The 14,323-nt window shown below is 58.5% G+C and overlaps 1 protein-coding gene across 8 annotated transcripts in view; it reads right to left on the minus strand.

Moving 5' to 3' along the window:
• The window catches only part of CDC14A (cell division cycle 14A), a gene marked incomplete at its 3' end in the record, with an annotated part of 77,057 nt that overhangs the window by 19,619 nt on the left and 43,115 nt on the right, over nucleotides 1–14,323 (minus strand). For 6 of the 8 annotated variants that reach the window (XM_080647698.1, XM_080647701.1, XM_080647699.1 and 3 more), the window contains exons 6-10: nucleotides 13,389–13,456; nucleotides 11,904–11,965; nucleotides 6,614–6,701; nucleotides 4,198–4,428; nucleotides 46–184 (exon numbers count right to left, since the gene is read on the minus strand). In XM_080647698.1, the coding sequence (XP_080503824.1) occupies nucleotides 46–184; nucleotides 4,198–4,428; nucleotides 6,614–6,701; nucleotides 11,904–11,965; nucleotides 13,389–13,456 (588 nt within the window). The remainder of the gene's footprint in view (nucleotides 1–45; nucleotides 185–4,197; nucleotides 4,429–6,613; nucleotides 6,702–11,903; nucleotides 11,966–13,388; nucleotides 13,457–14,323) is intronic. The other 2 variants (XM_080647697.1, XM_080647700.1) reach the window with 2 other exon arrangements.

Genomic DNA, 14,323 nt, shown 5'->3' on the forward strand with positions numbered 1-14,323 from the left:
ACCGGGGACCCGGCGGTGCCCCGCCCGTGGGGACCCCAGACTTACTCTTCCAGGAAGTGCTGCTGGGGCCCGATGATGGAGCCGGGCCGGCATATTCGGATCCAGGAGATGACCTCGGCGTGCGTGAACCGGTAGTGCTTCATGACGTAGCAGGCGATCAGCGTCCCCGTCCTGCCCAGCCCGGCTGCAAGAGAGGGGACAGAGCCAGGATGCAGACCCGCCCAGCACCTGCCCAGGCTCTGCCTGTTTAAAACGCTATTGACCGTTCCATCAGACGAGGGTGTGTGTGGGGGGCGGCCTGTGGCATCGGAAGCAGGGCCACCTCCTGACACCAAGGACCTGCCCCGACACCAACACGCTAGAAAGAGTGGCATTTACTGCGGCCCCCGTGCGCTCTTCTTTAGACGTAAGAGTCCTGTCTCTGCAGAGATCTGACGAGGCCACAGATCATGTGGACAGAACACAGCCCAGTGGCCCGGAGCAGGACCAGGGCCCAGTCGGTGTCCAGAGCCCCTCCGCTGGCCTCTGTGGGGACACCAGTGCCCCACGCCCTCTCCCTGGGCCAGGGAGGACAGGGGGTCTTTGCCACACACACAACCAAAAAAAAAAAAAAAAAAAAAAAAAGGTGCAGAAAATGTTCAGATCCCTCTGAAACTTAAGCTGCTTCCCCCTTTCAAAAAGCCTATAATTTAATCTATAAAAAGAACGTACTCTGCGCTCTTTCCAGGAGAGGAGCGTTCCGCCAGGTTCCAGGGAACCTGAACGGTTGGTGAAAGCGCGCCTAAGCGAGAGAGAGGGCTGCGGGCGCCGCGGGGCAAGCAGCTGGGACGTGGTCTGTTTACCGACTGCCCCGCTCCCGCCTCACAGCGCCAGGCAGGTCCTGAAATCCCCACGGAACAAGCACGTCAAACTCAGGGCCCGCAGGCCGCGTGCCCCATTTATTTGGCCCGTGTGAGCCTTGGCGTTGGACATGCTCGCTACAGAAGCTCAGCGATCACACGTCAGGACTGCGCGGCGCAGCCCTTTTCCAAGTCGTTGTCGGTGCTAGGAAATGTCACGAGTCCCGAGCCCTCCCTTGACTCAGCCAGAAGATGAACAGGAACACTTAACGGTCATAACAGGTCACCCCTTCCAGCCAACTCGGTTCTGGTTGGTCCACCGGGAAGGGTATCTGGATATTTAAAACGTCATTCACGGGCCACGCGACAGTATCCACTTAGACATCAGCCTGCTCTGTTGGGTCAGACGGTTAATTAACTCCCCTGATGCCTTGGCAGGGTCGGGCCCAATGATTTTGAGGGCCTTACCCGGCCCGCGGGCCGGACGTCCCCCACCCCTGCTCTGCACAGCAGTTTGCGGGAGGCACGGGGCGCAGCCATTCTCTCTCCGGCAGCCACCGGTTCGTGGGACGTGGAAGACGATGCTCGCTGCCTCCTCCTTGCAGTTCAGTTAGAATGCTCGAGGCGGCTGAATTCCCAGGAAATTAAGCTGACTTGATCAGGGCGGATGTCAAAATAATTAACGGGCCTCCAGCAGACACCAATGCGATGAAAAGCAGCAGGGCAGTAATTACTCCAAAGGTGTGACCCAGGGGTCCTCAAACTACGGCTCGCGGGCCACATGCGGCCCGCCGAGGACATTTACCCGGCCCGCCAGGTGCCGCTGCCTGTCCTGCTTAGCAGCCGACTCGTCCCGGGCCCGCAGTGCACATAGGAACTTGTTCATAGTTTTTTTTAAAAACTATAGTCCGGCCCTCCAACGGTCTGAGGGACAGTGAACTGGCCCCCTGTTTAAAAAGTTTGAGGGCCCCTGGGACCCGTGTAAAAGGCTCCCACGTGTGTGTACAAGAGGAAGCAAATGAAACCCTCAGGCAGGTGCCGCCACCTGGGGGCGGGCCTTCCCCCGCAGAACGGGCCCCGGGCTCACGGCTCGGACTTCAGGACTGCGGTCAGGATGGGCAGGAAGCCACGCTGTGCTGCGCCTCCCACACCAGTGTCACCACTGCATCGCGGAGCGGCCACCGGGGGCCGCCGCGGACGGCTGCACAGAGTCCTCTCTGCAACCGGACGCCACGGCCAGGCTGCAATGCACTCGCTGTGCCAAAGCTGCAACAGACCATTCAGATGCGAAAACCCACAAAACCCAGCGAGACGTCCGGCCAAATGCATCCCCGGAAGACAAGAGCCTGTGAGCGTCTCCTGCGCCCAGGAGCCCTCGGCCGCTGCGGGTACGTGAGAGACGGGGAAGGCAGGCTTTTTCCTGGCCTGGGCAATCTTTTCATTTATTTTTATTTGTTTTATTAGAGAGAGAGAGAGAGAGAGAGAAGGGAAACATCGACTTGCTGTTCCACTTACTGATGTATTCGTCCGTGGGTTCTTGAATGTGCCCTAACCCAGACCCAACCCGCAACCTTGGCCTATCAGGATGGCACACTAACCCACCGAGCTGCCTGGCCAGGGCGTGCCTGGGCAACCATTAACAAAATGCGAGGGCGAGGCAGTCAGGCTGCTCACCGCTCACCGCCTCCTCCCCCCTCCCCACCTCCGTGACCCGATGGGGAGAGCAGCGATCTGCAAGGAGTGCGGGAAGGACACCCCCTCGGAGTCAGGGAGCCCTGCCCTCAGGGCCCCTTCCTGCTACGAAACGGGAGGGAGGGGCCCGTCGGGTGGACTGGGCTGACACGGGAGCCCCATCCAGGTGGGGGCCACGTGCGGCTCACCCCCGCCTCCCGGGTCCCTGCAGAGGCAGCTTCCCGTTGCTCTCACATGCTCAGCCAAGTACCTCCACCTACTCACATCTTAAACATAGCAGCAGGCCCGGGATGGCGTTTTAATCTGTCAGACCCAGAGCGCTCGCGCCTGGAAAGAACAGCACAGCCCCCTCATGGGCCAGACCATGAGCACCAGACTCCACAGGCGTGGGGACAGCGCCCCCGGTGGCGCTCGGAGACGCTGCATGTGGGGAGCCGGGGGTGGGGGCGGGGGGCAGCCCAGGGAGGCCGGAGCTGTCTCTCCGCACCGAAATCAAAGAGGCGGCCTTGGGGGCTCCGAGCCCGTGTTCTCTCCTGTTTGCTGAGCAGCTGACACAGGCTGCAGAGAACGCACAGCACGTACGTCCCCTCCATGTTTGAGACACACTTAAAAAGCACTCGTCGTTTATCTAAAACCGAAATCCCACTGGGCGGCCTGCATTTCTAGGTGCTAACGAAACCCTATAACCGGAGGACCCTGCCCCAACGTGGCCACCCCTGCCCCCCCGCCAGAGACTAGGCAGGGGTGGGCAAACTTTTTGACTCGAGGGCCACAATGGGTTCTTAAACTGGACCGGAGGGCCAGAACAAAAGCATGGATGGAGTGTGTGTGTGAACTAATATAAATGCAAAGGAAAGGAGCGGAGGTGAGAGCAAGAGAACCGGATAGAACAGCCGGATCCGGCCCGCGGGCCGTAGTTTGCCCACGGCTGGTCTAGAGATTCCTTTACACAACCAAGTCCCGCAAGTCATTCAAAGAGACAAGCAAACAGCCGGCGAGGCCCATGGGCGGCCGTGCCCTGGCCACGGGCTGGGAGGACACGCATTCCCACGATGCAGAAGCCCGTGGGGAACGGCAGCAGCAGACGGGGCAGGGCCCCACAGCTGGGGCACAAAGCGGAGCATCAGCCCAGGGGGGTGCGGGAGGGAGGGCAGGGATGGCCGGTTCCAGGAGGGAGAGAGAGAGCCACCAGCCCCTGCCTCCGGACAGGCGTGCAGGTGCCTGCCCGGCCCGCGTGGCCCAGCAGCTGAGCCTCGGCCAGGAAGGAAGCGGGTGCGAGTCCCGTTCCCGGCACAGGCCCAGGGCACAGGCTCGAGCCCGTGGGGGGCGCGCAGGAGGCAGCCGACCACTGATGCACCTCTCTCACCCATGTTCCCATCTCCCGCTCCCTTTCCCTCTCTCTCAAAATCAATACAAACGCATCTTTTAAAAAGTCTTCAAAAATTAAGTGTCCGGCCAGCCTACAGACGCTGTCCCGCCCCCTCACGGAGGCGCCTGGGAAGCGAGGGGACCTGGGAGGCCACCCCACCACCGGCACCCACATCCAAGCCACGCTTTTCCTGGGAAGGGGTTGTGCCAACAGGCCGCGTCCCCCTCTTCTCAGACACAGTGCCTCTGCGGGGCCGGTGTGCCGGCTGCGGGCGGGGCCGTGGGGGCGGGCGCGCACCTTTGCAGTGGACGGCGATGGCCCCCTCCGTGTTCTCGCAGATGCTCAGGAACCTGCGCACGATGTTGTCGCTGGGCGTGCTGCCGTCGATGAAGAAGAGGTCGTAGTGCTCGAAGCCCGCGTCCGTGAAGCGCTTGGCCTCGTAGATCTTCTTGTTCAGCCTCACGATGGCCGTCACGTGGTGCTTTTTGAAGTAAGGGAAGTAGGCTTCGGGGGCGTGGAGGGGGTACCCTGGGGGAGAGGGGGCTGTCAGCACAGCGGGGGACCCCTGAGGACCCCTGCCCCCCCCCCCCCAGTTCTCTCCCTGGGGTCCTGGTTGTTCCCTAAGCCCCGTTCCCCCGCCTTCCCCTGGGGCTGGGACTCCCCAGCATCTTTCCGATCAGTGCCTCTTGGGCTTTATTTGCCAGAGTAGCTTCTTCCGCCTGCCCCCACCCCCCAGAGCCCAGGGGTACACTGGGCCGAGGTCACCCCACGCAGGCAGGCAGATCTGAGAGGCAGGCCTGACCAACCCACAGCCCGGATACACCATTTCTACTTTGAGCAAAGCGGTTAGAGAGCGTGCTTTCCGTCTTCCACGTGGAGCAGTGACTGGCACAGGCGCCAGAGAACAACTGCTCTCCCACCTGGGAAAGTCACCCCCGGTTCCTCGCTGGTTTACGGGCCCAGATCACTGTTCTCTTGAGAAAAGGGCGCTCGCTGGACAGTTACCAGCGATGGCAACAGGACGCGAAGTCCCGACGACAACGCGGAGGATCGTAGCTACCGTGCACCGAGCACTCGCTGTGCACCGAGCACTCGCTGTGCACCCGGCTCATGAGGGAGGGCAGCCGCGGCGCCCTGCAGTCAGGCTCCCGGCTGCGCTGGGGCTGATTTCGGGTCAGAACCAACCTGAGGCTAAGGGTTGGGTCTCCACTTCCTAGAGCTGGTGAGCAGGTTTCTTAACGATCCCAACAGTGTCTCAAGGGGGTTATCAACCAAAGCCGGTGACAATATCCCGGGACTGGGAACTGCTGTTTGGGGTGCGGTCAGTGCGTTCTCTCTCTCTCTCTCTCCCTCTCTCTCTCTCTCTCTCTCTCTCTCTCTCTCTCTCTCTCTCTCTCTCTCTCTCTCGCGGGCTGGTGTCAGCTCCGTGCACGGGCTGCCTGCCCTTCTCCGTCCGGCCGCTAGGTGGTGGCCTGGCATCAGGGAAGCACAGGCAGGACCCTGGCGCTCACCAAACCAGACAGACCCTGAGGGCGGAGAGAGATTTAAAATGCATCTCTTCCCTCATGGAAAGTCAGGAAACTGAAGACAGCAGAGTCGGCCGGCTAGGCCCCCCAGTCATCATTAAAAGTAAAAAACTGCAGAATGGGCAAATGAAGTCAATAAAACACCAGGCTCATCCGTGATGAACACGGAATCTGCATATCTGCTCCCTAAAAAGCACCTATTGCCGAAACCGCTTTGGCTCAGTGGATGGAGCGTCGGCCTGCGGACTGAGGGGTCCCGGGTTCGATTCCAGTCAAGGGCATGTACCTTGGTTGCGAGCACATCCCCAGTGGGGGGTGTGCAGGAGGCGGCTGATCGATGTTTCTCTCTCATCGATGTTTCTAGCTCTCTATCCCTCTCCCTTCCTCTCTGTAAAATATCAATAAAATATATTTTAAACAAAAGCACCTATCGTGTGCAGAGCACTGGGTACAATCTCTCTAATCCTCACTGGGTGCCTGCAATGCGCCTGTTCCCCCCTTGGTAGAGGGGATCCCGCTCAGAGAGGTGCAGCCGGCTCCCACCTGCTCTCTCCTTAAAGGGGCAGGCTGACCTTCGGAGAGCGGGCCTCCCTGTCTCCGCTGTCTCTCGCTCTTTCTCTGTGCTTTTGTTCTTCCTTTTTTAAAACGTAGGTGAGAAAAACATTATCCCCTGAGAGTTCTGGGTGGTTTGGTGGTTTGTTTGTTTTTAGAAAATCTGAAATCTAAAATACGTTCAGTCTACCGCTAGATTACGCATTTATCGATTCCAACTTGTTTAACCAAAACAAGGTCAGCTCTCTGCCTCCCACAGTCCGAAGTGGCTCCACAGGGGCTCTGTGTGGGCCCTGAGACTCACAGCCCAGCACCCACCACCCGGGAACCGGAGCCCGTGAGGGAAAGCAGGCATCTCCTCGGGGGTGACTGGCGTGTTTCTCGGATCCTCCTTTGACCACTGGGTCAGGGGAAGTGCGCATCCTCCCCGTGACCACCTGACACTCGGCTAGTTTGACAGCAGCGGCCATGCCCCCACTCCCGGAGGGTGGTACCGCACACGCTAATTACCGCTATTCCGTTGTCAAATTATGAGTGTTCTCTGGAGAACGTCACCAAAAGGAAAGATTATTGGAGGAAAGGAAGGGATTAAGGATGGACTGAAGCTCACTGTTGGGTGGTGAAGGAAAACCTACCATTTTCAATTTTGCTTTTAGGATGTGGTCCACTAAATGCTAAGAATTTTCCCGGAACGATCCAGTTGAAATCACCATTTTCAACTCGCTGGCAGAATTTTGTGAGGGGGAAAAAAAAAGGAAAGAAAAATATGTTATAATTCTTACACCACCTAGGAAACCCTTAGGGATAAAGCTGCTTTCACGTTGTTAGTTCTAGACTAACTGGACATACGTAAAGACAAAGTGACATAGTTTAAAATAAAAACATGCATCGATTCGCAAAACGGTATTTATGGATTCAACCCACTTCAGAAAAATGTTTATCTAGACTGTATATAACTTCTAAAAATGTTCTTAAATTTGCTTAAAAGAATTTTGTCTCCTGGCCACTCTGCAATGGAAAGAAATGAAAACAAACATTGCCTGTCCCGGCAATAAATAAAGGGGAAATAGAGAAAACAGAAAATAAGCATTTTCCATGAACATGGTATACATATTTAAGCAATTGTTTAAAATCTATAAATATCAGAGTTATGATGAACACACTTTTGTGGAGGTTTTCCCTTTCTGTTTTTATAGGTTGACAGCTGTTGTCAACACTGATTTTTAGACTGGGAAACGGGAGGAGCAGGAGTGAGGGACGGACCCTGGTCCGACCCTCAAGGTTACACCACGACGCAGACTCAGCCAAGGTCTCTGGCCGTGGCTGCAAACCCAGCAGCCCCGGGGCCAGGCAGGAGCTAAGGAGCCACCTGGCGGGAAAGCGGCTGAATGAGGTCCACCCTCTGACGGGACAGTCGTCGACATCTCTGTCTTTGACATTTGCCCTTGGGATGATGTCTGTAGCTACCGCACAACCAAACAGGCCACGCCGGTGGGCTGACGTGGGTCCCCAGGTCTCAGCCTCTGCTCCACACGCTCAAGGTCCCGAGAAAAGGCTGAAGACCAGGGAAGGGGCCCAGCCTCCTCCCACTGCCCCGTGCTCTCCTCCCTGCCCTCCCCTCCTCTTCCCCGTCGCCTCTAACCCAGGGACCACTGGGGCAGGGCTGGGGGCACCTGAGGTTTTGCGGGCGATGGGGACACGTGTGGGATGCATCAAAAGGTGTATGTTAGCGCCTCTTCACGTTTGCTTCCTTAGCCCACCCCCACCCCCAACCCCAACCCCACTGCCCGTCCCAGCATGGAGTCCCCAGTCCCCCCCTCCCCTGCTCAGGGCCGCCACGGGGCTCCATGCACAGGTACCAGGCAGGGGAGGGGGTGTTCCCTCCCGGGCCAAGGCCCCCACACAGAAGGCTCTCTCCGTCACTGGAAGGAGCAGACTCGGCGGCAGGGACCCCAGTCCGATGCCGTCTGAACTCTGCCGTCTGTCGGCCTTGTGTTTGTTTAACAAATCGGAGCAGGGCCCTCGGGGAAAGCCGGGGCCTCTCCTTTAGCTTCTTACACTGCCCGCTCTCCTTCCCAGGAAAACCCAACCTTGGCGCTGCCGTGTTCGTGTTTCAAACGCAGACTTTCTCTCCGGTTACAAATGAAGCCTGACAGGACGCCTTATGAATGTCTGAACTGCATGAAACTCACCGTAATAAACATATTATCTCTAGAACGCCCTAAATAAAACCCCCATGCTCTCCATGGCTGGGAGGGGTACACACACCAAATCACAAGCATACCTATCTGTTCACATCAACTGGACTGAAGAATCTCCTATACAACTCTTTTTAAATATGTAATTTAAATTAAATATTTTTAATATAACATTATTAGACTTCATTTAAAATACACTTTACAGCTCTTTAGGATGAACATTCTCCTGCTTAAATGAAACAGTCTCGCCAGGCCGGTGTGGCTCCATGGTCGAGGGCACAGTTTGACTCCCGGTCAGGGAACATGCATGGGTTGTAGGCTCAATCCCTAGCGGGGGGCGTGCAGGAGGCAGCCGATCAATGATTCTCTCTCATCCCTCTCCCTTTCTCTCTGAAACCAAAAAAAATGAAAAAAAAAAACAGTCTCCAACTAATGGCCCGCTATCCCTCTCATGTAAGTGTTCAGCTTAAAACATTACTTAACATTTCAAAATTAAAGGTCGGCGCTAATCTTCAAAAGGCTAAAACCCATCTCCTAGGAAAGAACAGTGGAGGAAAACCGGTTTCTGTGTTCCCCGTCTCCGTGTCCTTGACCACTAAGCAGCCGGACAAGGACGCGGGGCTGTGTCTGTTTACTTGGGTCACGGACATCCCTTCGGTTAAACAGTAACCTTCCGCACCCGGTCCGACGGACAAGACCATGGCCTCACGAAGGCACATTCGCTCCCAGAACCAAATGCGTGTTTGCAAACCTGCCCGCCCAAAGCGATACACACGGGTGATACTGAGCGGTACTCAGCATCCCGGACAGGCTGGTGGGAGAAGCAAAGGGATTTAGGTCTTAGGTCCGAGTCTGAAAGAAAATGAAGAAGGAAGTTAACGGACGGGTAGGACACAAGCTTACTTTGGTAAGCTTCCAAAAGGAACATCGGGCCTTCTTTCCGAGTGAAGTGTACGTGTGTCAATATTTATCACCGTTAGACGATTTAACGCCACACGGACTGGGCTTTCTAGCTAAACAGACGCACACACCTCAACAGAATCTGGCTCAGACAGAGTCCTTCCCGGCCACACTTGGTAAGCCAACAGCTCAGGCCCCGGGGCGAGCTCACCCCTTCCGGCCGAAAGCCCCCCTCCTCCGCTCCCCGTGGGAAAGCCACTGGTGCCGTCCCTGGAGGAAACCCCGAGATAAAAAAACGTCTGGCGTCCTAAAGCGGATGCGGAGGGGCCTCTCGTCACGTTGCTATAGAATTCTCCGTCTGTACGGTTCACCCTGTTTCTTTAGAACGGCTAACCCGCCCGGTGGTTTGAAATGCCGTGGGACTTGAACACTTGAATTTCCACAAGTTCTGGAAACTACGCCTGTGCCCGTGAGGTGAGCCCCTGCTGTGATGGCCGCAAACACGTCTCTCGGCCCGAACACGGGGAAGGACTCAGCTTTATCGAATGGACAATGTGGTGTCCTGGACAGTAAGATGGAGAAGCTAGACCTGAGGCTGCCAACCACGGGGTCGGCTCCCGCACGAGCAGGTGTCTTCTCTAAGACAGCACACGCGCCGTTCAACCTTCCCTCAAACATCTGCGGAGCCTCTGTCACCATCACGGACTCTAACTTGGTGTCACACACGAAAGACTGAAAAGCCATCAACGAGCCTCTCTCGTTATAGAGCCTGGGAGCAGTGGAGTGACAGGAACAGGAGCGACAGCGAGCCAGCACATACCCATCTGCGGCTCCGTGCCGGGTGCCACGCAGGTGCGCGCAGCTCACTGACCCTCAGAGCAGCCCCCGGGGCCGGGGCTACGGCCGTCTCCTTCTGCTCCAGGCTGGGGACTGCAGGCCCCAGTCCCTCGACATTCACGTTGCCACCTAACCCCAGGGTGATGGTGCGAGGAGGTGGGGCCTTGAGCAGGAGATCAGGTCATGAGGATGGGGCCCTCGCAAATGGGGTTAGTGCCCTTATAAAAGAGAGGCCAGGGTGCGGCCTCACCCCTCCACCACCTGAGGACGCGGGAGAGGAGGGCCATCTGTGGTCTGGGGGCGGGTCCTTCCTGGACGTCCAGGCCCACCCCCACCCCTCCATCCCAGACCTCCAGCCTCCGGAACTGAGAGAAATCGGTGTTTGTTGCGTAAGCCACGTGGTCTATGGTGTTTTTCTTACAGGAGCGCAAACTACGGCACCCGTGAAAGAAAATGCGACATTGCATGTGGTAAGGGCCATCACAGACGTACACGCGACGTTTAACGGCACCACGAAGACTTTGAAGACCAAAGACACGGAACTCTGTCTTCTTTTCTTTATAAACTACAACTGTAACCACTGTGCTCTGCACCTGGAACTAATGCCAAATAGTACTGAATGGACTCTGAAATTGAGAAAAAAAATTAAAATTTTAAATAACCTTTTTTTTAAAGTGTCTTCTTTGTACTTGCCTACCTTCTAGAACAGCCGTGGGCAAACTACGGCCCGCGGAGCCGAAAGAGCGGAGGGTTCTCTTGTTCTCCCCTCCGCTCCTTTACTTTGAATTTATATTAGTTCACACAAACACTCCATCCATGCTTTTGTTCCGGCCCTCCGGTCCAGTTTAAGAACCCATGGTGGCCCTCGAGTCAAAAAGTTTGCCCACCCCTGGTCTAGAACAATAAAGCGGGCTGATCGTGTGGGTGTATCCCGTAAACACAGACCCGCTGGAACGCCGGGCACTTGATGAGCTTTAAGGCAAAGTAAATATTTGAGGTATTTGGTTAAATTAAGTTGCCGCGCCGTTTGGCTCCAAATCATACGATCCAGGTTATTAGTTGAGGTTCACATGGACGGCCCACGTGGTGGAGGGGACGAGGGGGAGGGGGCGTGGCGGAGGGGGCGTGGGGGAGGGCCTCCCCTCCGAGCCTCTGGACTTGTTTCCCGCTGAGCAGAGGCAGCGGCATTTCCGAATAAAATGCGCACCGGCCAAAGGATCACCAGGCACACGTCCCGTTTTGTGTTCAGAAGAACCCGGATTTCCAAATGACTGTAACTTACACTTTCACTACCAAACTGTGCGTTGTTTTTCCAGGACGGTGCAGAGTAATTGTCAGTACAGACTCGGTGGAAGAATACACAGCGATGGGTGTTTCCCGAAACCGAAAGGGTGGCTCCCAGTGGAAGCGGAGAGGGGACACTGGCCACCCTGGGACCCCCGGGGCGATGTCCTCCGCCAGCTGCCCCGCGGGCACCGCCTGAGCGCCAGCAGGCGGGCGCACCCACCCCCGGGCCATCACAGCCCAAAAACACGGAGGCTCACCCACCCCCCGGGCCATCACAGCCCAAAACACAGAGGCTCACCCACCCCCGGGCCATCACAGCCCAAAACACAGAGGCTCACCCACCCCCGGGCCATCACAGCCCAAAACACGGAGGCTCACCCCACCCCCGGGCCATCACAGCCCAAAACACGGGAGGTTCACCCACCCCCGGGCCATCACAGCCCAAAACACGGAGGCTCACCCACCCCGGGCCATCACAGCCCAAAACACGGAGGCTCACCCACCCCCGGGGCCATCACAGCCCAAAACACGGAGGTTCACCCACCCCCGGGGGCCATCACAGCCCAAAACACAGAGGCGACCCACCCCCGGCCCATCACAGCCCAAAACACGGAGGTTCACCCACCCCGGGGCCATCACAGCCCAAAACACGGAGGTGCACCACCCCGGGGCCATCACAGCCCAAAACTCGGAAGCAACCCACCTCGTAGTGCTCGTACTCATCCACGTCGAACGTCTCAAAGTCGAAAAACCCGTGTTGCAGTCCTGCGGGCAGAAAGGGAGTCAGTTTCCCACGCTGAGCTGAGGCGGCGCCTGCCAGCCCGGGTGCCCCGCCCACGCCCTCCGTGCCCACGCCCTCAGTGCCCACCCTCCGTGCCCCACCCCTCCATGCCCACCCCCTTCCCTGCCCACACCCTCCGTGCCCACCCCTCCGTGCCCACGCCCACCCCCTCCGTGCCCACCCCTCCGTGCCCACCCCATCCCTGCCCCACGCCCTCAGTGCCCACCCTCCCTGCCCACCCCTCCGTGCCCACCCCTCCGTGCCCACCCCTCCGTGCCCACTGCCCTCAGTGCCCACCCCTCCCTGCCCACCCCTCCGTGCCCACGCCCTCAGTGCCCACCCTCCGTGCCCACCCCTCCATGCCCACCCCTCCCTGCCCACCCCTCCGTGCCCACCCCTCCGTGCCCACGCCCACCCCTCCGTGCCCACCCCTCCGTGCCCACCCCTCCCTGCCCACGCCCTCAGTGCCCACCCCTCCCTGCCCACCCCTCCGTGCCCACCCCTCCGTGCCCACCCCTCCGTGCCCACGCCCTCAGTGCCCACCCCTCCCTGCCCACCCCTCCGTGCCCACGCCCTCAGTGCCCACCCCTCCCTGCCCACCCCTCCGTGCCCACCCCTCCGTGCCCACGAGCAGAGCCGGGGGAGGAGCAGCTCCTCGCACAGCCGTCGTGCTCTGCGCCCGTCTCACGGACGACTCTCTCTAAAACATGAAGGGTGTCCCGCAAGAGACCACTCGCGGTCATTCACGTTGTTTGCGTGTGAAATTATTTCTGTCTCCAACACGCAACATACCAGCCAAGTTATAGCTAAAACCTGTCCCCAAAGCCTCACAGAGCCTTCGGGTTAGCTTCTCCCTCCTGTGCACCGGGGTGGGCAAAAGCCGGTAACCCCAGCCAGTCAGTGGTTCTCTCATCACTGACGTCTCTCTCCCGCTCCCTTCCTCTCTGAAATCAGCACAAACAGAGAGAGAGAGAGAGAGAGAGAGAGAGAGAGAGAGAGAGAGAGAGGGAGAGAGAGAGAGAGAGAGAGAGAGAGAGAGAGAGAGAGAGAGAGAGAGAGAGAGCGCGCGCAGCGGGGCGTCCTCCAGGCCAGCAGGGGAAGCAGCGGCCGGACTCCCCGACGCCCAGGCTCCGCAGCAGACCGACGGGGACATGGGCCCAGAACACAGATTCAATGGGAGGGAGCCCCCTCGGCTCTGAGAGGAGCGACAGGACGCCCGGCCCAGCGCGACGGTCCTACGTACGGGCTCCATTTACAGACCGATCGATCGATGGATCGATGGTTGTTGGGGAGCAGAAGCCTCCTGCCCCGCCTCCTCCTCCCCCCCCAGCACACGGGGCAGGGGCATGGCTCCTTCCCCCCGTTTGGAAACGGCCGTGTGGCCCGCAGCCGGAGGAGAGCTGCTTACCTTTCTGATTCCCTGCAAGCAGTCGAGGATGGTGAGGTTGTACGTGCAATTCCCGAAGGAAGCGTCCCTGTCAACACAGAAAAGCTCCCGTTAGCCCGAGCACCCACTTCCCGGCTGTGGTGAGACGCCCCAGCCCACGGGGCGCCGGCTTGGCGGGCTCCCAGCGGCGGACCGGGTCAGCGCGTGGGGCCCATCAGATGGGACTCGTGGGGAGACTCGCTCCATGGCGTCACCCAGCACTTCAGAGACGGCCGCACCCCAGGGGGCGGGTGGCCGAGCCTCGGGCTCGGGGGTCGGACTCAAATCCCAACCCTGCTGGGACCCGTGCCAGGGACGCCCCCTCCGTGGTCTCGGCGTCTGGCCTGAGACGCAGGTCCTGAGAGCAGCAGCTGCATTGGCAGGCCTGTGGTCGGGTCACACTCAGAGACCAGGCAGCCCTTCCTCCAGGCCCGCACACAGGAGGCATCGCTAAATGCCATCACTGCTCCTGTCATGACGGATAGGCGTCAGCAGAACTGGGCTGCTGTATTTTTATAATATATTGTTACTGATTTCAGAGAGGAAAGGAAACATCCGTGATGAGAGAGAGTCATGGATCGGCTGCCTCCTGCACGCCCCCCACTGCCGATCAAGCCCACAACCCGGGCGTGTGCCCTGACCGGGAATGGAACCGTGACCTCCTGGTTCATAGGTCGACGCTTAACCCCTGAGCCAGGCAGGCGGGCTGGACTTTTTGTTAAGAAAGACACTGATGGTCGGAGAGGAGCAAGCACTGTGAGAGAGGCAGAGGGGGGGCAATGGATGCAGGTCACAGAACCTAGCAGCTGTTTTCCGGGATGAAATGCCAGCCTCCCTTCCCCGAGGCCTGCCCCCCAAAACCACAGGAAAAGGCAGCCAGGCCTCCGAAGGATGTCCTCTCGGGACCCACGAGAGC

The sequence above is a fragment of the Plecotus auritus genome (genome assembly GCF_963455305.1).
Source record: "Plecotus auritus genome assembly, chromosome: 12".
In the NCBI taxonomy this organism is placed as follows: Eukaryota; Metazoa; Chordata; class Mammalia; order Chiroptera; family Vespertilionidae; genus Plecotus; species Plecotus auritus.